This window comes from Micromys minutus (assembly GCF_963924665.1).
Source record: "Micromys minutus genome assembly, chromosome: 1".
Lineage (NCBI taxonomy): Eukaryota > Metazoa > Chordata > Mammalia > Rodentia > Muridae > Micromys > Micromys minutus.
Genome location: NC_137969.1, coordinates 27582166 through 27607977, shown reverse-complemented (window position 1 = coordinate 27607977; position 25812 = coordinate 27582166). Strand labels below are relative to the sequence as shown.

At 43.1% G+C, this 25812-nt stretch overlaps 1 protein-coding gene across 2 annotated transcripts in view; it reads left to right on the top strand.

Annotated features, from left to right (window-relative positions):
- Window positions 1–2766, top strand: part of SLC5A1 (solute carrier family 5 member 1) — a gene marked incomplete at both ends in the record, with an annotated part of 59800 nt that extends 57034 nt beyond the window's left edge. Inside the window, 2 exons of one of the 2 annotated variants that reach the window (XM_080940861.1) lie at window positions 977–1085; window positions 2549–2766. In XM_080940861.1, coding sequence (XP_080796987.1) covers window positions 977–1085; window positions 2549–2766 — 327 coding nt within the window. Of the gene's footprint in view, window positions 1–976; window positions 1086–2542 lie in introns of both variants that reach the window. The other variant, XM_080940860.1, reaches the window with a different exon arrangement.
- Window positions 2767–25812: the final 23046 nt, after the last annotated feature.

Genomic DNA, 25812 nt, shown 5'->3' with positions numbered 1-25812 from the left:
TATCATCATGGCAAAAAGCATGGCAGCATACAGGCAGACGCAGTGTTGAAGAAGTTGAGAGTTTTATATTTTGATGGGAAGGCAGCCAGGAGGACTGATTCCACACTGGGCAGAGCTTGAGCACTAGGAGCCCTAAAAGCCCGCCCCCACAGTGATGCACTTCCTCCTACAAGGACACACCCCTAATGGTGCCACTCCCCATGGGCCAGGCATTCAAACATGAGTCTATGGGGGCCACACCTATTCAAAACACACACCAGTCATCTGTAGAAAGAGAAAAAGGGTTGTGTGAACACTTCAGTCCAGCACACAAATATACAAACACTGGTAGAATCCTTAAGAGACCTTTAACCTTACTATCAGATTATCAAGATCTGAGACAAAACCTTAATGTAAAACAGAATCTGCATTTGTAGCTGCAGCTTCACCAGCTTGTCTTTCCCCAGCTCTGTGCTAGGGATTTTTATGTTGTATCAATTATTTTCCTATATCTCAGTCTTCAGAAGTATTGAAGCCACAAACATACTTAACTCTAAGCTTCCTTGTGAAATGGAGAAACCCAAAAGGCATGATAGGGTTGGTCATGATACATCGATTCTCTCACGATGGTGGGTCATGTCTAGGACACACTCTCCTAGCGCTCCTCCCCAGTGTTCTCTTTCATTCCTTTTGTCTTCTCTTCTGTGACATCCTCTGAGCCTTGGAGCTGATGATACAGATGCCTTGTTTGGAGATGAGTTGAGCTGCCCCCTCAGTCTCTCTCTAAGTATGATGATGTACAGTGTATATAGACTGCATGTGTGTTTGTATTCGTGTTTCAACCACAGTGAGAAACGATGTGTGAACAGGACAGATATACATCTTTTCTTGGTGTGGAGAGGCGGTATTCTTTTCCTCTCTTGATGCATACCCTTGTTTCCCTAGAGCCCTAAGACAATACTTACATCTTCCCGGAAATGCTCTGCTTTCTCCACAGCTGTACCGTCTGTGTTGGAGTCTACGCAACAGCAAAGAAGAGCGTATCGACCTGGATGCAGGGGAGGAGGAGCCCATCCAGGAGGACTCTAAGGATACTATTGAAATAGGTGAGTTCCTAAGCCAGGGATTGGGAATTAAGGCTGTGCTGACATAACCTATGAACTAAGACAGAGATGTACACAGTGCTGGTTCACTTCTGGTGACACTTCTGGGGATATGGGACAGAGGTTCTGGGGATCTTACATCTATCTACTTCAGATTTCTCTGGATTGGAAATTGGGAAAAATCCAATTTCTCTGGATGCTTATTATGATGCTTATAGACTTATTCTTTATGATTTTTTTCAGTTCTGGGGATCAAGCCTTATGTAGGTTTAGCATACTGTAAGGGAAGCACTCTATCTCAGAGGGACCTTACTCTAGCCCAAGGCTTGCCCTTTAAATTAAGTCTGCCTTCAACTTTTATTCTATGTGGAGCACGTGCACACACACACACACCGAATACACGTGTCTGGTGTGCAGAAGAGATACAGGAACCCACGTCCGTGTGCTTTACCTGGAACTGAAATGGAAGATCTGTTCTGCAGGACAGTTCTAGATGTAGCAGAACAAGTTATGAGTCTGGCATCAGAAACATACATTTCTAGCTGTGGACCCACTAGGTGTCTAAACTCACTGTGTGCCTAAAGACTACTTAGCCCCATCACCTCACTTTAGAGTTCTGATCACTAAAGCTCTTTTTTTCAAAAGTGCGTAACCTAGGAGTGGTGGCACACTCGCACATTCCCAGCAAGCTGGGAGGCCAGACCTGCCACATATTTAGACTCCAAAACATAATACTGTCACTTATACAAACCAGGAAGTGCCAAAAAGCAGTCTCTGAACATTGTGTTAAAACATGCAGTGGCCCTGGTCTCACAGCTGGTGACTGGCAGAGCTGGCATTTGAAACTACATCTGTCTGTCTCCAGTGCCACAACTGACCTCTGAGGAGGGACTCTGTTCCCTTGACAGGCACCCACTTTGGGTGTCATGCCCAACTGGACGGTTTGATTTAGCAGTGTTAGCGAGCACCAGCATGCAATTAAAACCAACAAGTACTGATCACTGTTGCTCTGTTCAGAGTAAACTTTACCCCCAACCCCCACCCCAGATGGGTCTCTTGTGAAACCTTAGAAAGGACAAGGACAGCCAGTTCTGAGTCCGGCCAGACTCACTGCCGTCCAGTGGTATAGCAAACAGGCACAGGTTCTGTATGTCAGAGATGGATTTACCATTTCTTCCCAAGTCCGTTGCCCATCTCTCTCAGTGTTAGCACATCTCTCATCGACTGTTATCTTGTCTACTTTTCTACATCAAAACACATTTTATTGGTCCTAGAAGAGATGGCCATGAGAAGTCCAGTTCAGCACTGCCTCATACTTAGGCCCATGTGAGCACTGTATTCAGTCCCATCCTGAGAGCTGGGTGTGGCTACCGAATGGGAAATGCTTTGTGGTTCTTCACCTTCCCTGGAAACTCTTTCTGGTGCCTTTACATCTAGCAATCCCTTATGTCTTTCTGCAGACACAGAAGCCCCCCAGAAGGAGAAGGGATGCTTCAGGAAGGCATATGACCTGTTTTGTGGGCTGGACCAGGATAAAGGACCAAAGATGACTAAGGAAGAGGAGGAAGCAATGAAGATGAAGATGACAGATACTTCTGAGAAGCCTTTGTGGAGAACAGTGGTGAACATTAACGGAATCATCCTGTTGGCGGTGGCTGTCTTCTGCCATGCCTATTTTGCCTAAATCCTGCCTTCAGGTGTAGACTTGGCAACTCTGGAATGTTAATTCCTTTTAGAACCACTCTGTACTGGTGAGGGGAAACTGACCAGTTGTAAATTTTATGCATTTGGATAAAAGATGTATAAGTGTGATTATAGGCTTGCCGGAGGAAAATTATTACATTGCTGTGAATTTATGCATTTGAAGCCAGTATGCCACACACATCTGTCTTACCAGAGCTTTAGAAGTGAGGTTGACTCAGATATAGAAAAAGTCATACCAAGACACGGAAGCCCTGTGTTGTCTGATGTCTGTCTGTCTCAGGTACATCCAGCTTGTAATTAATGTTTATAATTCTTAAATAACTATTTTTTAAAATTGTAGTCTGGTTCCTGTAATTTTTATACCTGACCCCTAACCCTCTTCCTCCTCCTCCTATTTTTTTTCTTAAAGAAGTTCCCCCTCATTGCATCCCTCTAGATTTTTTTTTTAGTTAAAAATATCAATTTGACAAATAAAAGAATGCCCAGAAGTTGAGGACAGGAACCTGTCCTGTGAATTTGTTCTTTAAAGTGGTGGTCTCAATGAGACAGTATTTACTTGAACAAGGCAGGGGACTCACACCAGTTGTGGATACAGGCAATTTTGAGTACTGAGGGTTTTCTGGTCTTTAAAAAAAATGCCCAATGTGTGTCTCCTGGTTTGTTACTACTCATCTCTATGGCCGCTGCACCTGAAGTGTTTTAGCCACTCAGGAATGTTTGTTGACTCCATAAATCTAATGGCATTTATTGATGGGTGCAGCCGGGCCCTCACTTAATTTTTATCTTATTTATATTTTGCTTCGTTTTATTTTGTTTTGGTGGCTGCACAAAGCGTACCAGTTTTGGTACGTTATGGACTGGAATGCATTTTCGAGTGACTTTCTGCCTCATGGTGCTGATGTTGACATGCAATGAAGTCTCAGAAGTTGACATTACTTGATAACCAAAGTAAAAACACCCCCAGGGACATCTGCTTTCCCGATGCAGCACACTCTCCCAGGAATCATCGGAATAATTAGCCTGAGGTCCTCTTTCCCATGTGTTCACGTGGCCACAGTGATTGCCTTGTACACGTCTTCATTGGTGATTACCCACTGACCAGACTAAGGCAGCCGGCCTCAGTTCTAGATGGTGGTTTTAGGTGGAAGAAGATTATTTCTGTTGAGCTAGTTTACCATGGAAAAATAACTTTCATTTAACTTAAAATTACTTAATTAATTAAAATTATATTTGCAAAATCTCAATTATATTGTAATATTATCCCACTGAAGTTAGGAAATCAGCATGTTAATGTATAGTGATTTCAAGTTAGCTTAGAAAAGAGCCCAGTAAGGTGTTGGGCATAGATGTGTCCTGGAGTGTAGATGGTTGGCTTGTTGTTATAGGAGAAAGAAAACCTGGACAGAGTTATTTAAGGTGTTTTCTTGTTCCCCTTAAGCTGTGCTGCGAAGAGGGGAATGGGGGAACCACTCATGGCCAACATACTCAGGGGACACACTTAGGGTGCTCAGGCTTGGGTGGTCTTTGTTAGGTAAGCTGTGAGCCTTGGGAGGAAAAGAAGGGACTGAAAGGCAATGTAAACTACCTAGATTGTTTTGGTGTCATGGCACAGCCATTGATTTACTGTATATATTGTAATAAATTATTTTGTCTGACCTGTGTGCTTTTCCGTGTGGAAGATGAAAAGTCTTAGTGCTTGTAGAAGATACTTGGCAAAGGGGATGAAAGACACATAAACAACAAGGTATGGGCAGATGCTCTATTAAGTTGTATTATAGTCTCATTTTTTAAAGGATATGTTGATTAAAAAATAAAACGTGGACATTCTAACAGTCTTGAAATTGCAGGTAAATAGTTAACCTAATTGTTAGCATTCAGATACACACACACACACACACACACACACACACACACACACACAAACTTGAGCGATTAAAAATTATAACAAAACTAGGTACAGAGGTGTGATCCTGTACCCTCAAGTGTCGCTACCGTCCCCGACCAGCAGAAAAGGAGCAATGACACAGTGTTCTTCTCAAAGCGGTTTATTCAGGAACCTTACAGCATGCAAGTGAAAGTCTCTCTCTCTCTCTCTCTCTCTCTCTCTCTCTCTCTCTCTCTCTCTCTCTCTCTCTCCTCCGCCCCCAAGCGCAGTCCCCTTTATCCTCTCTCAACTCCACCTCCTCAGTCCATGTTGCGTGGCTGCAGTTCATAGGTCCACGTCATCTGGCCTGATCTTGTGTCATGGGTGCGCCTGCGCAACTTAAAGGAATAATGTGGCTGTATTCGGGAATAAGAGAAAGGCAGGGGCCAGTCACAAGACTTGGCCCGAGTCCCAAACGCCATCTTGGATTATCGCCACACCTGCTCTTCACACTCAAGTACTGGAAAAGCCCAAATAGAAGGAATGCTTGAGCACAAGAGTTTGAGATCAGCCTGGGCAACATAACCATATCCTAACTCAAGAAGTATGTAGCTATTCAGCTATTCAGAAATACAGGTTGCCCTGAGTTCAGACAGCTTTGCAAGCCTTTGGATATTATTCCAGATTGCCCTTGAAGGACAGAGTGTGTACCAAGTCTTAGCTCCTCACCCATGGTTACCTCTGAGGTCAGGGAAATATGCCAAACTTCAGTCTTTACCGATGGTTACCCTCCAAGGTCAGGGAGAACACTGAGGCTTTGAACTCCAACCTTGGTCCAAGTCTGAGGTCAAAGGATTCACTGGGATTTGATACCCCAGCCAGAGCACCCTCAGAGGCCAGCAAGTACAGGAAGAGTTCAGCCCCACACTGGCAGTTGTCCTCAGAGGTCAGGGAATGAGTGGAGATTCTGGCTCCCACTCATTCCCTACAAGAATTGGTTCTTAAGGAGTGACTGCATTGTGGTCAGCTGCTGCTCTGTTTCCGTAGTGAGTTTATTGCTGGATTGTGACGGTTGCCACAGGCAGTAATCAACTCTCAGAAAATATCATCTCCACACAATTACAACCTGGTCTCTTCTGAACACCACAAACACTGACAGAAACAAGGTAAACTGAGTCTGTAACAACAACACTTACCCAATGGTTGAATTCTTTGCAAATAGATCCCAGTACTAAAATAATAATAATAATCCTATTATATCCCTCAATGACAACAACTTAAATGAAACTTGAAAACAAAACCAAGAGAATGACTCAAAGGAGACACAAGCAAACTCCTGAATGACCTCCTAGGGAACACACAGAGCAGAGTGAGATAAAGTCCACTCAGGATGTGGAAGCCATGGAGCTCCATTATGTTGATAGGAGTAGCTCTGGGCTGTCCACAGCTTTGGTAAAGAAAGTTCTTTTTCTTACGGACAACAGACTGTACAGAGACTCACAACTGGTCAAAATGCTGTGAATCAAAGACTGTGTGCTCAACACTAAGTTGGCCACCTTTGTCACCCAGCCCACTTCCTAAGGCTCCGAGAACACCACAGAAGAGGAAATGGAGACGATGTGAGATCCAGAGCAGGGAGGGGTGCCGTGAAATGCAGGATCTAGGATGTAACGTGACTACCTCAGCAGCTGTGGGTACCTGCCGGAGACCTGGACAACATCGAGTCAGCCGAAATTTCACAGAGATGGGACAAACAGTCTCGGGGCCTCCTCAGAAAGGAATAATTCTCTCTCTCTCTCTCTCTCTCTCTCTCTCTCTCTCTCTCTCTCTCTCCCCCCCCTTTGGTGTAGCACTGGTAGGTTCCCCCATGCCCCATACCCATATGCATATGGCAGCACTAATCGGAATTACAGGGTTATTTAAAACAGACATGAAGTTGGAAGGGCACATGCTAGTGGGGTCACATGGAAGGAGTTGGAGAGAAAATGGGATGCCATATAATCATATTTCCTTGTATATGTGTGTGAAATGCTCAAGTAACAAAAATATGTTGAAAGGTGCAACCTGTGTCCTATCCTGGCTCACATTTGCCCCATTTCTCCCTTCCATCTTGATAGACATTAACATTAACTTTTGTGTGTTTTCACCGTGACCACAGCAACTCTTAAGAAAGAAAGAAAACATTTAACTGGGGCTGGCTTACAGTTTTATAGGTTTAGGAGAGACTGGTAACAGGAATGGTGCTGAAGTAGCCGAGAGCTACATCCAAGGAAGCATGAAGATAAAAACATGGGGTTTATCTTTGGCTTTTGAAACCTCAAAGCCAACCCACAGTGACACACTTCCTCCAACAAGACCACACCCCCTAATCCTTCTTGAGTAGTCCCACTTCTTGATGACTAAGCATTCAGATATGTGAGCCTATTAAGTGCATTCCCATTCAAACAACCACACTCTAGATAGGGAGAAATAATTAAGATCAGGGCAAAATTTTTTTCCTGAAATTTATTCTGTCCCATGTTGTAGGAAGCTGTTGGCGCCAATAGATGGCGCCAGCTTCCCACCCATTGTTCAGCCTACAAAAACCTTTCCCCTCGTGTTGCTTGGCAACCACATAAGTCACAGCCCAATCTCGGGGCACGTAATTGAGCTACAGGAGGATGCACCAATCAGGTAGCAACACAAGTCTCTTAGGCATATATAAGCAGTGCATTTCTCCCCCACGTGAGGAGATTGCGGGAGATCCCACCAGGAAAGCACCTAGAGAGATCCCCTGCTCAGAGAGAAGTTTCCTGCTCTGGAAGTCCCCTGCTCAGAGTACTGTACAATAAAGGTTGTCCGCAGAAGAATCTGTTTGTTGTTGCACGCCTGTTCCTACCGGCGGGAAGCGTGGGCGTGCGACACCATGTTCTCATGATTGAGAAGATTGTTGCCTTCTGTGTATGTTTCTCCACCAAGTATTTCCATAGTTTGCTTTCTGTTGCTTCAATAAACATCGTGACCAAAAGCAACTTCCAAAAGCAATGAGAACAGAAAGGGGTTTATTTGACTTACATGTCCCGATCATTGTCCATTTTCTGAAGGAATTCAGAGTGGGGGCTTAAGCAGGAGCAGAGGCAGCGACCATAAAGGAAGCTCACTGGCTTGTTCCTCATGGTTTGTTCAGTTTGCTTCTTGTACAACACAGGGCCACCTACCCTTAGTGACATTAATACCAGTGAGCTAGGCCCTCTGATATCAGTCACTAATCAGGAAAAAGCTTTACAGACTTGCTCATAGACTACCTGCTGGGACTTCTTCAGTCATGTTTCCCTCTTCAGGTGACTGTAGTTGGTGCCAAGCTGACAAAAATGTAACAGCGCAGGTATGTCCTGGTGTGTTGACTTAGTGGCCCTGCCCTGGTCTGTGCTAGTCTTGAAATGTCTATATTTCCTCATAAAGTTTGAACATCAAATTTTCTGGATATAGCACTCTCCTGTTAAAATACATTATTCTCTCTCTTTCCTTCTCCCTTCCTCTCTCTCTTTCTCTCTCTCTCTCTCTCTCTCTCTCTCTCTCTCTCTCTCTCTTTCTCTCTCTCCCCTCCTCCTCCCCCTCCCCCCCTGTGTTTGTCTGTACATTCACCATATGTATATGGAGGCCAGAAGAGGTCACTGAATTTCCTAGAGCTATAGTTACAGGCGGTTGTGAGCTGGCCTATATGAATTCTTGTGGGTCATAAAACCAGGCCAGGAACCTTGGTAAGGTAGCAGGTTGAGACCCCGAGACTCAGCAGGCACACACCTGAGGCTTGGGTGACTCCCCTGCTCCCTGCAAGATTCCTAGCCAGGAACACATGCCACACTCCCCCACATAAGGAAACGTCACATAGGCCCAAAACAGAGTTCTTCATGCTATCAAGGTACCTAGAGGCCCTGAGGGTTTAGCCAATAATCTCTCTTCCCCGACATTTCTCCCTGTTAAAGGTGTTTAATCTCAGGTCCACCCTGAGAAGTGGGTTTGGTACAGTATGTATTTATTTTCCACAACAAATAGTCAATAAACATGGACTCTCTCTAATCCTCCACCACCATGTGCAAAATGTGCAAAAGGTCTTTGCCTACAGACCACAGACAAATGTCCTGGAGAAGGCCGCTCTGCTTCCAGCCTTCCTTCCCCAAGCTAAGGACAATCACAGCTAGGACAAGCCAGAGCTGCCCCTTCCCCTGGCCCTGGACTAAATGCTGTCCCCAGCCTCCTTGGCTCCAGCATCACAGGACCAGGGACTTCTAAACCAGCTCCAGCTTTCCCACATCTCAGACTGCACTTCCCCACCCCCAGAGCAGTGTCTGGCACTTCCCTGAAGCTGAGAATTGAACCCGAGTCCTCTGTAAGAGCACCAAGTGGCTCTCAGCCACTGAGCCATCTCTCTGGCTCCTATAGATACAGACTCTTACCTTAATAGTTACCTAAATGACTTTTAATTTTTATGGTCTTTTTTTCCCCACAGCAACAAAAAGCAAAGTAGAGCATACTGTGGTTAAGAAAACCCTTAAAAATTGTTAGAGGAAGCACCAGGCATCCGTTTAAGAATCTAGTCACATTGTATCTACAGCCAAGCAGCAGTGAGCAACAAATGCTTGTGCACAGCTCATTTTATCCTTTTTCTAAAGTCTAGGGTCCTAGTCCAAGCGAGCAGTACCACCAACAATGGCCAACTCGGCTCTCCTCAGTTAACCTGGTAAAGATAACCTCTCTGAGATGCCTAAAGGTGTCCCAGGTGATTTTACATTTCATCAACTTGAAACTGAGATTAGCCCTCGCCTCCAACTTCATTGCCATTTTATTTTATTTGTCAGAGACAGGGTCCTTCTGTGTAGTCCTGGCTGCTCGGGAACTCATGATGTAGATCTCAAAAGCCACACCTCAAGGGCCACTTCAATTTTGAATCAAGTATATGTAAATTCAAATATCACTTAACAACTAGGTCACATTCTGATAACTGTGGTTAGACAATTTTACCACTGTGCAAACATCACAAGACTTACTACACACCTCGGCCGTATGAATACACTGTCAAATATGCTGCCAGTGACTGCCTTCATTATGCAATGAGTGACTGAATTTAATTAGTCTTTCCCCAAATGTAAACCTAAGTGTCCTGGGATCAAGGCATCTGTCTGTCTTCACTACTGTGTACCTTGCTTTGAATCTCCCTATCAAAGGTTCTATCCAAACACCGCTGACCAGACATGGTAGCATACACCTGTAATCTTAGTGCTCAAGAGGCTGATGTAGGAGGTGTTGGGTAAACAGCCTCAGGCCGTCAGGCTGTATAGGATGAGAGTCCCAAGCCATAAGGAATTGCTTAGCCCCAACCTTATTATTTAGCTTCAGCTGCAGAAACAATATGTCCAGTTAAGGAAGACCTCTCATCCTGCTCTCAGTGAAACCACAAAAATACCTGTAACTTCTAGATATCTACACACACACACATAGGCATACATAAACACACATAGACACACACATACACATAGACACACACACAAGCACACACAGTTATACACATAGGCACACATATATACACACATTCATACACATATACACACAGACATGCATATAGGGACAGGGACAGATACAAACACACACACACACACACACACACACACACACACACTTCCCAATCTTAATACACTCACCTTCATTCCACAGAAAGGCTGGGGCACTCACTGCTCCAGTAAGGCGGTCTCAGTCTGGTGAAATGGATTCTGTGTGCCTCTTTGTGTCACTTTTGCACAGGAGAAAAGGAAGTTCGAGGCCAGACTGTGCCATCTAGAAATTTCCAGGCTAGCCCGGGCTCCACAGTGAAACCTTTCTCAAGGATAAAAAGAAAAATACTATTTTTTTAAAAAAGAAAAGATTTATTTATTTATTTATTATATATAAGTATACCGTTGCTGTCTTCAGACACACCAGAAGAGGGCATCAGATCTCATTACAGATGGTTGTGAGCCACCATGTGGTTGCTGGGATTTGAACTCAGGACTTTTGGAAAAACAGTCAGTGCTCTTAACCACTGGGCCATTTCTCCAGCCCTGTTTTTAAACAATGAATTAACCAGCAACAACCAGACAAGCAACGTAATTTATGAAATGCTTACATTTGCTCAGACCTAAAGGAGATACATAATGTGTTTAAAATGAAACGGGGTGAGGGGGACAAAGAAATCGGTCGTCTAAAACCTCAGCGTTCCAAGTCAGGGACAAGTAAATCTAGGTTTCAGAGGAAATAAAATGGCTCAAATGCAATACACTCAGTGGAAAAGAACTGTCAGGTATTTAGAAATACACCTCTCTGTCTTAGGGTTTTATTGCTGTGAGACATCATGACCAAGGCAACTCTTATAAAGGACAACATTTAACTGGGGCTGGCTCACAGTTCAGAGATTTGCTCCATCGTCATCATAGTGGGAATCATGGCAGCGCACAGACAGACATGGTGCTGGAAAAGGAGTTGAGGGTTCTACATCTTAATCTGCAGGCAGCAGAAGCAGACTGCGTGCCACACTGGGAGTAGCTTGAGCATAGAAGACTTCAAAGCCTGCACCCACAATAACACACTTCCTCCAACAAGGACACGCCTATTCGATGAAGGCCACACCTCCTAATAGTGCCAATCCCTATGGGTCAAGGATTCAAATACATGAGTCTAAGGGGGCCGGCCATAGCTGTTCAAACCACTACAATACTTTAAAAGGCAATATTTAGGGGTATATGGCCACTGAAAAACCTCCCTCACTGCTCAGCTGACTGAAGGACTACCAAAAGTAAATTCAACTTCATGTCTGTACACATAAAGAGACATGAAATTAGAAGTCACTTCTCTAAATGACATCAGCAGAAAAGCAGAGCTGAAGGAAACATTAAAGGGGAAATGTTAGCAAAGAGACCCTCCCCCTCCCTTCCCCTCCCCTCCCCCTCCCTTCTCCTCCCCTTCCCCTCTCTTCCCCTCCCCTCTCCTCCCCTTCCACTCTCCTCCCCTCCTCCTTCCTCTCTCCTCCCCTCCCCTCTCCTCCCCTCCTCCTTCCTCTCTCCTCTCCTCCCCTCTCCTCCCCTCCTCCTTCCTCTCTCCTCCCCTCCCCTCTCCTCCCCTTCTACTCTCCTCCCCTCCTCCTTCCTCTCTCCTCCCCTCCCCTTCCCCTCCCCTCTCCCCTCCCCTCTCCTCCTCTCCCCCTCCCCTCCCCTCCCCTTCCCCTCTCCTCCCCTCCCCTCCACGTCCCCTTTTCTCTCTTCTCCCCTCCCCCTTTCTCTCTCCTCCCCTCCCCCTTTCTCTCTCCTCCCCTCACCCTTCCTCTCTCCTCCCCTCCCCCTCCCCTCACCCTTCCTCTCTCCTCCCCTCCCCTCCCCTTCCCTCCCCCTCCCCCTTTCTCTCTCCTCCCCTCACCCTTCCTCTCTCCTCCCCTCCCCTCCCCTCCCCTCCTCTCCCTCTCCCCCTCCCCTCCCCCTCCACTCTGTCAGCTGCTTAAACAAGCAAAGGAGTAGCATTGGACCAGTTGTGTTCACTGCCTAACACAAGCTCCTCAACTGGGAAGAGCTTGTCCAACCCAACCCAACAGAACAAGGGTGTCCTGTGGGAGAGCCAACAAGTTCCCTAAGGAAACAGGGTTGGGAGGACACTCCATATCATCCAAAGGGACAGATCAGAGAGGACTTTTTTTAAAGCTGGGGATAGAGGAGAGAAGTGGCTTTTAGCTGAGAGTGCTGCCCCTCCAGACAACCTGAGCTCGGTTCCTCACACCCATGCCAGGTATCGTACAGCTACCACCCCAGTTCCTGGAGATCTGAGGTCCTCTAACCTCCTCATGCATATGCATACATGTGACATACACTCACTCAGAGACATACATGTGCACAAATGAAAATTTAAAAATAAAGTAATTCTTACAAATGTAACACATAAATAACAGTTGACCAGGCAGTGAAACCTCCGGAAGGATGTGATTGGGGTGGAGCCTGGCTCTCCGTGCTCTCCGTGCTCTCCGTGCGTGCTCTCCATGCTTTCCGTGCTCTCCGTGCTCTCTGTGCTCTCCATGCTTTCCGTGCTCTCCGTGCGTGCTCTCCATGCTCTCCGTGCATGCTCTCTGTGCTCTCCGTGCTCTCTGTGCTCTCCGTGCTCTCCGTGCTCTCTGTGCTCTCCGTGCTCTCCATGCTCTCCGTGCTCTCCGTGCGTGCACTCCGTGCTCTCCATGCTCTGTGCTCTCCGTGCTCTCTGTGCTCTCCGTGCTCTCCATGCTCTCCGTGTTCTCCGTGCTCTCTGTGCTCTCCATGCTCTCCGTGCTCTCCGTGCTCTCCATGCTCTCCGTGCTCTCCGTGCTCTCCGTGCTCTCCGTGCTCTCCGTGCATGCTCTCTGTGGTCTCTGTGCTCTCCGTGCGTGCTCTCCATGCTCTCCATGCTCTCCATGCGTGCTCTCCGTGCTCTCCGTGCTCTCCTTGCTCATGATGTTGGTTCCAGTGGGGGGAAGGGAGGGGAGAAGGAAAACAAAACAATTTTATGAAATAAACCAGAAGGAAAGGTTATTATGCCTGTGTTCTGATTTGTGAATTTCCAATACTTCTGGCTTAAACTGTGTTAATCGTTTGGAAAAAAAAATCTCGATTTAGAAATAAGCTGCCAGCTCAGGGTTCTAACTTATTGGAGAGGATCTATATAGTTGAGAATGTTTTTTGTATCAGAGATTTGTCTCTATGCCCTGTTTGAATTCAGCTTTGTCAACAGGACCAAAACTTAGACATAACTGGGAAGAGGGACTCTCAGCTGAGGAACTGCTTCCCTTAGAGTGGCCCTAGACAGGTCTTTGGGGAATTTTTGATTGGTTGATGGAAGAGAGCCTAGTCCACCGTGGGTAGTGTTGTTCCTGGAGAAATGGTCCAGGGCTGTTATGAACAAGGAAGCTGAGTGAGCCATGGGAAGCAATCTAGTAAGCAGCACTAACCATGCCTCCTGCTTCTGTTCCTGCCTGCAGGTTCCTGTCCTGGCTTCCTGCCCTGACTTCTGTCAATGATGGGGTGTGACCTGAGAGTTGTATGCTGAAACAAACACCTCCAACCTAGTTAGTCTTGATTATGGTGTTTATCACATCATTAGAAACCTAACAATCCTACTCCTTAAATGTGGGCTGTGCCTGGTGATGTCCTCTGAGAGAGTGTGATAAATAGAAAGGTGAAAATGCTAGTGGACAGTGGAGAGACCCAGAGATGTAGCCTCTGCCAGTGGTCGTCAGTGGCAACAGTTGTGGGTCATGGTGACAGCCTGCACTCTGTGTGCTGTGGTAAAGGGCTCTTCACCTCCATGGTCTTCAGGGAGGAAGACACATAATCTCCACCTATTCATGAGGCAATGCTAAGAAAAGTGACTCGAGAGACAATTTGACCAGTGCATTTCAAACTGTCCAGGTTATCCAAACCGGGAATAACGAGAACCTGTCACAGTCAAGAGGACCCCAGGGCGAGATGGGTGTTCAGTGTAACATGGGGTCCTGGGTGGGATCTCAGAACAGAAAAATAATGTTAGACAAAGGCAGGGGAACCTGACAAAGGGTATAGACTTTGCTACTATTAATGCCCTGGTACTGGCTTGTTAGTAGGCACTGGGGTCTTTGCTAGGGTAAGTAGCAAGTGCTGAATAGAGACAGTAAAATGTAAGAAATATGGGGAATAAAAACCCTCCTACAGTTTGTGAGAGCTCCCTGAACTACTTATAGGATATTTCTGTAAGCTGAACAGCTATTTAAGAGATTGTTAGAAAAATTATAGCTAAAGTCTGGGGTTTTGTCGTTTTGTTATTATTATTTTAAGCAAGGTCTTTCCATATTGTCTTGGCAAGCCTAGAACTTGCCGTGTAGAAAAGGTTGGCAGAGAAGTCACAAATCCTCACCGACCTCTGCCTCCCGAGTGCTGGAATTAAAGGCTTGTACCACCATGTCCATCCATATGGCTAAGGTTTGATCATGCACATATACACTTTGTGTGTGTGGGTGGGTGGGTGTGGGTGTGTGCATGTGTGTGTGTGCTCACCTGTGCAGCTCTTCTAGAGGTTGAGAGTGGGTGCCTCCCACAATCATGTTGCCTCATTTCTTAAGACAGGATCTCTTACAGATCCTGTAGCATGCTAGACTGGCTGCCCAGGGAGCCCCGTGCATCCACTTGTCTGCAGCTCTGGGATTCCAGGTATCTGTCTCAATGTCTGGCATTTTAGGTGGATGCTCAGGGTCTCCAGTCAGGGTCTCATACAGCGAGTGCCTTACCCACTGAGTCATCCTGCCAGTTCCTCTCAAATTGACTCTGAGGCAGGATCTCAGCACGTAGCCCCGGCTGGCTTCAAATTCATGATTCACCCTAGGAGTCTCAACTTCTTTGTGACATTCAGGTGTAGCCAATTTTATTTGAGTGTCACTCCTGTGACATACTTGCCTGGTACTTTATTGGTGCAAATCTCTTACCTGTTAATACTATGATTTACAGAGCATTTGTGAAACCAAGGAAAGGGGAAGCATGGGTTTCTAGGGATCAAAATAAAGTCATCTGGGGCAGGAGAGATGACCCGTGGGTAGGTAAGAACATCTGATGCTCTTGCAGAGGACCCAAGGCTTGGCTCCCAGCTCAGAACCATCTCTAACTCCATGGGAACTGATGCCCTCTTCTGAGCTTTGTGGACACAGCACACATGTGGCACATACACATCCATGCAACAAACACACATATGCTTAAAATAAAAAAATAGCTTAAAGATAGACACTCAAGCTGCCGGGTGTTCTCTCCCAGTGTAGTCACGGCACCCGCCTTTCCACCTGCTCACCTTCATTATTCCGTTATTTAAACAGACGTTTCTGCCAGCAGCTCTCCTGCCTTCTCTGTGAGTGTGCTCTTTACTAACTACTTTGCAAGGACTGCTCAATAATAGCACAACATATACCTACTTTTAGTGATAACTAGAAAAAAGTGAGTTATAGAGGGTTGGAGCCCGGCTCAGTGGTTAAGGCACTTGCTGCAGATACTGACAACTTGAGTTTAATCCCCGAGGCCCACTTGCTAGGAGAAAATTATTTCTCTTAGGTTACCCTCTGCTCTCCACACATGCACATGCTACAAATCACACACACACACACACACACACACACACACACACACACACACACCACATACTCACACACTAAAATGGGGAACTAAGGTGATGGTCATTTTCCCAGTCTGGCACTCATATATTTGTTTGTTGTACAGGGTCCTGCTGTGCAACCCAGGCAAGTCTTGAACTCACAACCTCCCAAGAGCTAAGATTACAGACTTGTGCCACCACACTAGGTTGGTTTTTCTTTTTCACAGAGACAGTGTCTCACTTTGTAGCCAAGGCTGGCCTCAGACTTGAACTCTCATGAGTAGACTGTTTCTCAGGAACTGGGATCACAGGTGTGTACCACCAGGCCCAGCTAAAAGCACAAGAGTGCGTGATTTCTTGTTTGTTTGGATTCTAGTAGATGACTGGATCCTCTGAAGGGGTTCTGGGCTAAAACTAGAGGATAAATTTGTGGATGAGTGACAGCCAAAGATTTATTCCATTTCCTGTCCCTATTTTTGGTAACTTGCATGCTGATTTATTCCAGCATGAATAGGCTCACACTGTTTGGGATTCCTGTTGATTTCAATGTTGCATATCCAGCTTCAATTAATATCCCACACTCCAATGAACCACATTTAAATTACATTTTTATGTCTGGATTGTGTAAAAATGTGACCAAGAGTAATTTCAGTAATGTACTCAGTGTATACACATACATTTAAATTATATTAAACATATGTTCTCTGAAACAAATTATACCATGTTAATTCAATATGAACTGAAGCACCCTAAATGGAAGTCATTTGTAATTAGAGTATACTTACAAATTTAAGAATGTAATCATTATAATATATGGAATGGAGTTTATTAGCCAAGCATTGTGGCACAGGCTTGTTGTAATCCCGGCATTTGGGAGGCAGAAGTCAAAAAACCACCTTTGGCTATATAGACGCACATAGCAGCTATGTTCTCTCTGCAGCTGCACTATCCAATATGGCCGTTACTAGTCACATGTGGCTACTGAGTACTTGAAGCACAACTAATGTGATTAAGTTTTTTTTCAAGACAGGGTCTCATTATGTAGCCCAGACTGGCCTGGAACTCACTAAGTAGATCAGGTTAGCCTCAAATCCACAGAAATCTGTCTGCCTCTGCTTCCAAGGGATCTGATGTCTTTCTTTGACCTCTGTGTGCAGCTGACATTCATATGGTGCACATAAACACATGCAGGCAAACCACTCATACACATAAAAATAAATATGTAAAAATGGCACACAACAGCAGTCCTCCTGCAAAGCTGGGATGGTTATTATAATTTTCCAATATTGTTTTTCCTTACTGGCAATATTCTGACATTTTTTGAGTCTACAATATTTGTTCAAACATTGGAAAGGGGTCCAGTGAGTCCTCAATTATATGAAAGTATTCATATACTTTATCAAATAAAGGGTGTCACCCTACATTGTGAGTTCATAACTTAAAGACCAACTCATTGTTGGACATTTTTGAGACATAGCTCAGATGGACCTGAAGATCTCAGTCCTCGTGCCTTAGCTTCCCAATGCGGAGGCTCCTGGCATTGCCACCACACCCAACTGTCTACTCACACCCAACTCTCTGCTCACACCCAACTCTCTGCTCACACCCAAGTCTCTGCTCACACCCAACTCTCTGCTCACACCCAACTCTCTGCTCACACCCAACTCTCTGCTCACACCTAACTTTACTCACACCCAACTCTACTCACACCCAATTCTCTACTCACACCCAACTCTACTCATATCCAACTCTCTACTCACACCTAACTCTACTCACACCCAACTCTACTCAGACCCAACTTTCTGTTCACACCCAACTCTACTCACACCCAACTCTCTACTCACACCCAACTCTGCTCACACCAACTCTCTACTCACACCCAACTCTGCCCACACCCAACTCTCTACTTATACCTAACTCTCTGCTCACACCCAACTCTCTACTCACACCCAACTCTACTCATATCCAACTCTCTGCTCACACACAACTCTCTACTAAAAGTTCTGAGACACGAGGCTTTGTCATGCTAATAATACTTCATTAGAATTTGGTGACAGTTCGCAAGTATTTATGTCTACAATACACAACAAGAGATTCAAGCTATTCTTATTATGCTTCTAATGTATGATTCCAGAGGTCTGAAGAGGATATTTATATATAAAAATATATAAACATTTTCATACACATAAACATACACATATACACTTATGTACTTATACATACATATACACATGTACATACATATAAATACACACAAGTACAAACATAATTATAGACATATATAGACACAAAATGAACACATATACAAACATAAATACATATACACACAAAGGTATATACATGTACATACAAATATGAAAATGTACAAACATATACACATGTATACAAACATAAATATACAGACATGCACACACATGAACATAAATATACACCTTTAAACACAGATAAATATATACATGTGGCCATAAGTATATACACAATATGTACATCTACACACATAAACATACACATGAACACACATAAATGCATACATGTACACATATAAATATGCACATGTAGACACATAAATGTTCACATGTACAGACATAACTATATGCATGTACACAGATGTGAGTATCTACATATACACCAATACTCAAGTGAATACATAAATACACACGTGAACAAAATGGACGTAAACATGTGCACACATAGTATTCATATGTACACACAAATAAATATACAAACATACTCACACACAACTATTATACGCAAGTGTAACTTTAATTTGTTCAATGCCTACCTTTCATGATGGTTCTTAAAACCTCCTTTCTAGCCCACCACCCAACAGAGGTAGTGGAGAAGAAAGAATACGGGGAGTGGACCTGTTTAGAAAGGTTCTGTGGAGCAACTCCCGTCTGTGTTGTCTGGAAGGCAGTTCAGTTCACAGGTGAGCAGCGGCAGCTCCATCCGCTCACAAACACCTCAGACACACCAGCCGTCCAGTTCCATAGTCAGGAGAGCAAACATGATTCAGCAGCAGCACTACATAGCAAAGACAGCCAGGCCTCAGCCTTGGCTCGAGTGAGCGAGAGGGAGCAGGGCCAACAGAAATACCAGGAAAGGTTCTCGCTGTGCCTCTCAGCAAAGCAAAGGTCAGCGAAGACGTGAGACCAAGAAGAGTTTAGTTATGCCTGCAGACAAGCTCAGCCTCCATCACTGTTGGCTGAGTCCTTTTTATACTCTCTTCAAACATCACGTGTCCTCCATGGATCTCGCCTCAGCACGTGAGTCTGTCTCAGCTGACATCACTCTGCCAATCAGCCTGAGACTGTGGAAGCAGCAAAAAATTGCAACATATCACCAGAAGCTTTTTGGCATGTTTCTCTCTATGGAGTCCCGACAAATGGAACAGACCAGTACATGTATGTCATTAGCAAAGAATCCTTCATTGCATGTCCTTCACATGTTTGCTTTAGCAGAGCATCCATCCTCCTGTATCTGCTTCAACAAAATGTCCCTTCAAGAGTCTGCCTTAAGTCCTTCACCTGTGTCTACTTCAGGAAAACACTCCTTCACGTGTTTGCCCCAGCACAACACCATCCGACACAACTGACTTTCCCAAGAACACTTAAGCTTCCACTTCACACAAGTACATACACATAAATATATGCATGTATACACATAGACATAAATATGTACACATGTACACGCACACATAAATGTACATGTCTATACAATAATAATTGATGCATGTACACATATAAATATACACACTTACCCAAACATATATATACACACATTTATACACATGACTACACACATAAATATACACATGCATATGCACATAAATATATACATATATGCAGACATAAAATACCAATATACAAAAATAAATATGACTATAAACAGATATGCCCATACACATACACGCATATACATGTACACACATGAATATATGCATATATACACTTATACATATGCACACAAATAGTTATATGCACACACATGCATAGTTGAAATGGAATTCTTTGGAAAGTCAATTGTGTTGGAAGATGATTTGCTGGGGTCCTGACAATGCAGATGGGATCTGCTCCAAACAAGTCCACTTCCCCCCACATCCTTTCTTTTCCACTACTTCCGGTGGGTGGCGGGCTGGAAGGGAGGTTAAAGCATTTAACAACCATCATTAAATAAAGGAGTGTTGGCTCATGGTTATGGACTGTTTGAAGCTCTTTCAGAAAAGCCAGGTTTGGTTCCCAGATCCCTGCTGGGCAGGTTACCTCTGCCTGTGACTCCAGCTCTGGGAAGTCAGCCTATCTACAGCCTCTGGGCACAGTACTCAAGTGCACACGTCATACATAAACACACAATTTTTCAAAAAGCAAATGTATTCTTCACTATTTAATCAAATATGGGTTTTAAAAGAGTATTATCAAGTTACAGAAAAACAATATAGTTATATACCATTCGTGATTTTTAAAACACCTTTAGCACACCAGTATATACATACTTAGTGAAAGTTAAGAAAGGAAAGGGTACGTAGTCAGCATTCCTGGACAACAACACACAGGAGTTCTTGCTGGTCACTACACACCACTGCATGTGAAAATAGTCTCAAGTACAAAGACCACCAGCAAAGCCACTGATGTAACACAACATTTTCCATACTAGCAATGAGTGCTAAGAAAAAGATGTTTTGAAGCTGCGGTGCCTGCTCTCTACAGCCACCAGCACCTAAGGACAGGGCTACTTGAGTCGCAGGCCACTGAGGAGACACACTGGCAGTTTCCTGAGAGTTGACAGCGCACTTGAGTAAAGAATAGCCCACATTCATGAGCAAAAGGAGCCAATCCTGGGAAGATGTCAACTGTCCCTTAATCCTTTTATTTCTAAGTGCAAATTAAAAAAAATAACAAAGAGGCGGTGGAGGGGGCAGGGATGGAAGGAGAAGTATTTTCAAAATCAGATTATCTAAAGTAGGAAGACCCAAAATATGGGCCACATCATCAGTGGCAGCCCACAGAAAAGGACACAGAAGAAGGAAACTTTGCCTTTTGCCTGTTTGTCTTCACTCTCACTGGCAAGTTCATCTACCCTGTTGCTGAGGTACTTCCTTCGCTGGTGTTAGGAACAACTTCTTCAGGATCCCAACATAGACCGAAGATCAGCCGCTTGTCAAGAATCCTTCAGGACCACAGCACCAGATTGTGACTGCTGAGACTTCCGGCCTACAGACTGGACAACTACCAGGTCCTTAGACTTACACATCAGACAGCTATTGCTGGAGTACTCTGGACCACAATGTGCACAGCACATCACTGCTCCAATGGGACACCCCAACTGCACTGTGATTGCCCAGATTCCGGGGTAACATAAGGTCCTATCTTTCAGGTCCTGATGTGATTTACAACATATGAGCTAGGAGCATCTTTAGGCCCTCATTATGCATGGCCCAGAATCCTACAGGACCTATAGAACACAGGGAAGAAATGCTCAGAAGCCAGAAATGGATGGACACAGGCCCCAGGAGCTCCTGTTTGGGAAGAGCTTTACTAGATCTTCGTCTGCCAAGTGTTTCGCCCTCTCTGTCTCCAGCCCTGGTTTTGTCGGCTGGGAGATTCTGCAAGGTCAAGGAGCACAGGGAGTTTGCCCCACCCAGGCTGGGCTTCACTGTTACAGACATGATGATGTTACCCAGAGTCTAAAAGGCAGAGATTTTCCAGTTTCACATGGCTTCTATCACCTTAAAGCTAACCATTCCTTTCTACCTTTGCTGGAAGGAAGCCACACCTCATTTGCACTCATTCTTCCTTGTGGTCCCTCAGGGAGGCAAACACCCCCCTGCTCTGCTCTGAGGTCACTGAAGGATTTCCCCCCAGACACCTAGTCATCCCATCATTGCTGTCCCTGCACTGGTATTGTATGTCATGTGTAAACTAGCAATGGACCATTTTTATGTCAAACAAACCAACATATAAATACGTCTGCTGTAAGAGCATCCACAGGATGTTAGAGACGTAGCTGATCTGAGCAAACCTGCTTACACAACAGATTTGAAGAAACAGATCAAACTAGAAACCATCAGAAGGGCGCTACACAAGGAGTGTGGATGCTTCCCTGAAACATATTTCCTGGATGTAAGCACAGGATGATACCCGCTGATACTTCCTACTGCAGGTCATGCATTTGTTGAGCATAGGTACACATGAGCAACCAGAAGCAGAACTGCTGGTTCCTGTGTGTGCTCAAAAAGGAATTCTTGAGGTTACGTGGTAAATACTCTGCAGTGAGAGAAACTCAGGAGAAGGTGTGCACTGGGGCATGTTTTACAAATCAGTAAAAAGGGCAGACACTGAGGCCTAAACTGAATGATGTGGGGAAAGAGCCTTGGCCATCTGAGAGAATGCTACAGGCAGAAAAAGCAGAAAGATAGATATTCTGATACCAGTTCCCCTTCACAAGACTGCAAAGAGAGGTAGAGGATGTGTGAGCCATTCCTGGGCATTTGCTTGTATGGGAGAAGTTTACTGTCTTTCAAAGAATTAGACAAAGCAACAACTCAGGTGACTGTTTTAGTGGAGTGATTTGGGAAAAGGACTTATTTGATGTGTTAAGCACTGAGGCTGTTTTACCAAAACCCTTAAAAAATGGATGGTCCAAATTATGCTGTGAGCATAACATAGAACTTCGGTTTGCACACCTGGGTTCTATATATAACATATAACATAAGCACATAACACATATATGTAACATATAACATGATATGTGATATATGATATGATATATGATATGATATAATAAATACATATTATAATATATAATCTGTAACATGTAACATGTAATGTATGATGTGTAATTAATATGTAATATAGAATGTGTAATATGTATTACAAAATAGAATAAAATAATATAGATTATAAACTATAGAATATAGAAGAATGTAGAATATAGGAAAATATAAACTATAGAGTATAGAATATAGAGTATAGAATATAGAATATAGAGTATAGAATATAGAGTATAGAATATAGAATATAGAGTATAGAATATAGAGTATAGAGATTAGAATATAGAGTATAGAGTATAGAGTATAGAATATAGAATATAGAATACAGAGTATTGAATATAGAATATAGAGTATAGAATATAGAGTATAGAGATTAGAATATAGAGTATAGAGTATAGAGTATAGAATATAGAATATAGAATACAGAGTATAGAATATAGAATATAGAGTACAGAATATAGAGTATAGAATATAAAGTGTAGAGTATAGACTATAAAATATAGAGTATAGAGAATAGAGTATAGAGTATAGAGTATAGAGTATAGAGTATAGAGTATAGAGTATAGAGTATAGAGTATAGAGTATAGAGTATAGAGTATAGAATATAGAGTATAGAGTATGGAATATAGAATATAGAATATAGAGTATAGAATATAGAATATAGAGTATAGAATATAGAATATAGAATATAGAGTATAGAATGTAGAATATAGATATAGAATATAGAATATAGAGTATAGAATGTAGAATATAGATACAGAATATAGACTATAGAATATAGAATGAAGTGTATATAATATAGAATATAGAGTATAGAATATAGAGTATAGAGTATAGAATTTAGAGTATAGAGTATAGAATATAAAACATAGAGTATAGAATATAGAATATAGAGTATAAAATATAGAATAGAGAGTATAGAATATAGAGTACAGAATATAGGATATAGAGTATAGTATAAAGAATATAGAATATACAGTATAGAATAGAGAGTATAGAATACAGAGCATAAAGTATAGAATATAGAATATAGAGTATAGAGAATAGAATATAGAATGTAGAGTAAACAATATAAAGTATAGAGTATAGAATATAGAATATGGAATATAGAGTATATAATATAGAGTATAGAGTATAGAGTATAGAATATAGAATAAAGAATATACAGTATAGAATATAGAATATAGAATATAGAGCATACCATATAGAGTATAGAGTATAGAGTATAGAATATAGAAAAGAGAATATAGAGTATAGAATATAGAGTATAGAATATAGAGTATGGAATATAGAGTAGAGAGTACAGAATATGGAATAAAGAATATAGAGTATAAAGTATAGAGTATAGAATACAGAGTATAGAATATAGAATATAGAGTATAGAATATAGAGTATAGAATATAGAATATAGAGTATAGAATATAGAATATAGAGTATAGAATATAGAATATAGAGTATGGAATATAGAGTATAGAGTATAGAATATAGAACATAGAGTATAAAATATAGAGTATAAAATATAAAATATAGAATATAGAATATAGAGTATAGAGTACAGAGTTTAGAATATAGAATATAGAATATAGAGTATAGAACATGAAGTATAGAATATAGAGTATAGAGTATAGAATATAGAGCATAGAATATAGAGTATAGAATATAGAATATAGTGTATAGAGTAGAGTATAGAGTATAGAATATGGAGTATAGAGAAGGGTATAGAATATAGAGTGTAAAGTATAAAGTATAGAATACAGAGTATAGAATATAGAGTATTGAATATAGAGTACAGAATATAGAATATAGAGAATAGACTATAGAATATAGAATATTGAATAGAGAGTATAGAATAGAGAGTATAGAATATAGAGCATAAAGTATAGAATATAGAGTATAGAGTATAGGGTATAGAATATATAATATGGCTCAACAGCATGAAGATTCCTTTGCTCTGCTGGCCATCTGGGCACACAGGGAATTAGAGCCCACCCATTTGCCACGCGGACCGCCAGCTCCTAAAGGTTGAAAAACTGGTGAGTAGGAGATCTAGGCAGCCAGGGAGCAGAGAGATCTCTGCGGAGTGCCACACAAAGCGCACCCTCCGACCTGCCTCATCCAGGGACCAGGAACAGAACTTTGGAACTTCTGTTTCAACCCGGCGGCGACTTCAGGGCGGAGAACAGAGCCCGGACCATCTGCCACGCGAACCACCAGCTCCTAAAGGTTGAAAAACTGGTGAGTAGGAGATCTAGGCAGCCAGGGAGAAGAGAGATCTCTGTGGAGTGCGCACGCAAAGCGCACCCTCCGACCTGCCTGATCCAGGGACCAGGAACAGAACTTTGGAACTTCTGTTCCCACCCAGCGACTCTAAGGCATAGAACAGAGCTTGGCCCATCTGCCACCTGGACCAGTGGAGATCCAGGGACACAGACCAGATACAAGGGAAAGGCGAGAACATATCACTGACAACAAAATGGCAATAGTAAAGCGAAAGAGTATATCCCAAGGAAACCAAGACAACCTGGCAACACCAGAACCCAGCTCTCCCATAACAGCAAACATCGGAATGCCAAACACTCCAGAAAAAGAAGACGCACACCCGAAATCATATCTCAAGATGCTGATAGAGATACTTAAACAAGAACGGGAGGAAAAGCAAAAAGATTCAGAAGCTTTTAAAGAGGAAACAAGAAAAACACTCAAAGAACTCAAAGAACTAGAGGAAAACAGATCCAAAGACACAAAGGAATGGAAGAGGGAATTTAAAACGGAAATTGACACAATAAAGAAAACACTAAAAGAGATAACCCTAGAGGTAGAACACCTAAAAAAAAAAAAAAAAAAAAAAATCAGGAGTCACAGAAGCAAACATTTCCAATAGATTACAAGAATGAAAGAGAGAATCTCGGGGGCAGAAGACAACATTGTAAACATAGACAAAACAGCCAGAGAAGATGCAAAAAACAAAAAGCTCCTAACCCAAAATGTCCAGGAAATCCAGGACACAATGAGAAGACCGAACCTAAGGATAATAGGAATAGAAGAAGGAGAAGAGTATCAACTAAGAGGCACAGTAAATATCTTCAACAAAATCGTAGAAAAAAACTTCCCTACCCTCAAGAATGAGATGACCACGAGCATAAAAGAAGCCTTCAGAACTCCAAATAGGTTGGACCAGAAAAGAAATACCTCCCGACACATAATAGTAAAAACACATAGTGCCCAAAGCAAAGAAAGAATACTAAAAGCAGTAAGGGAAAAAG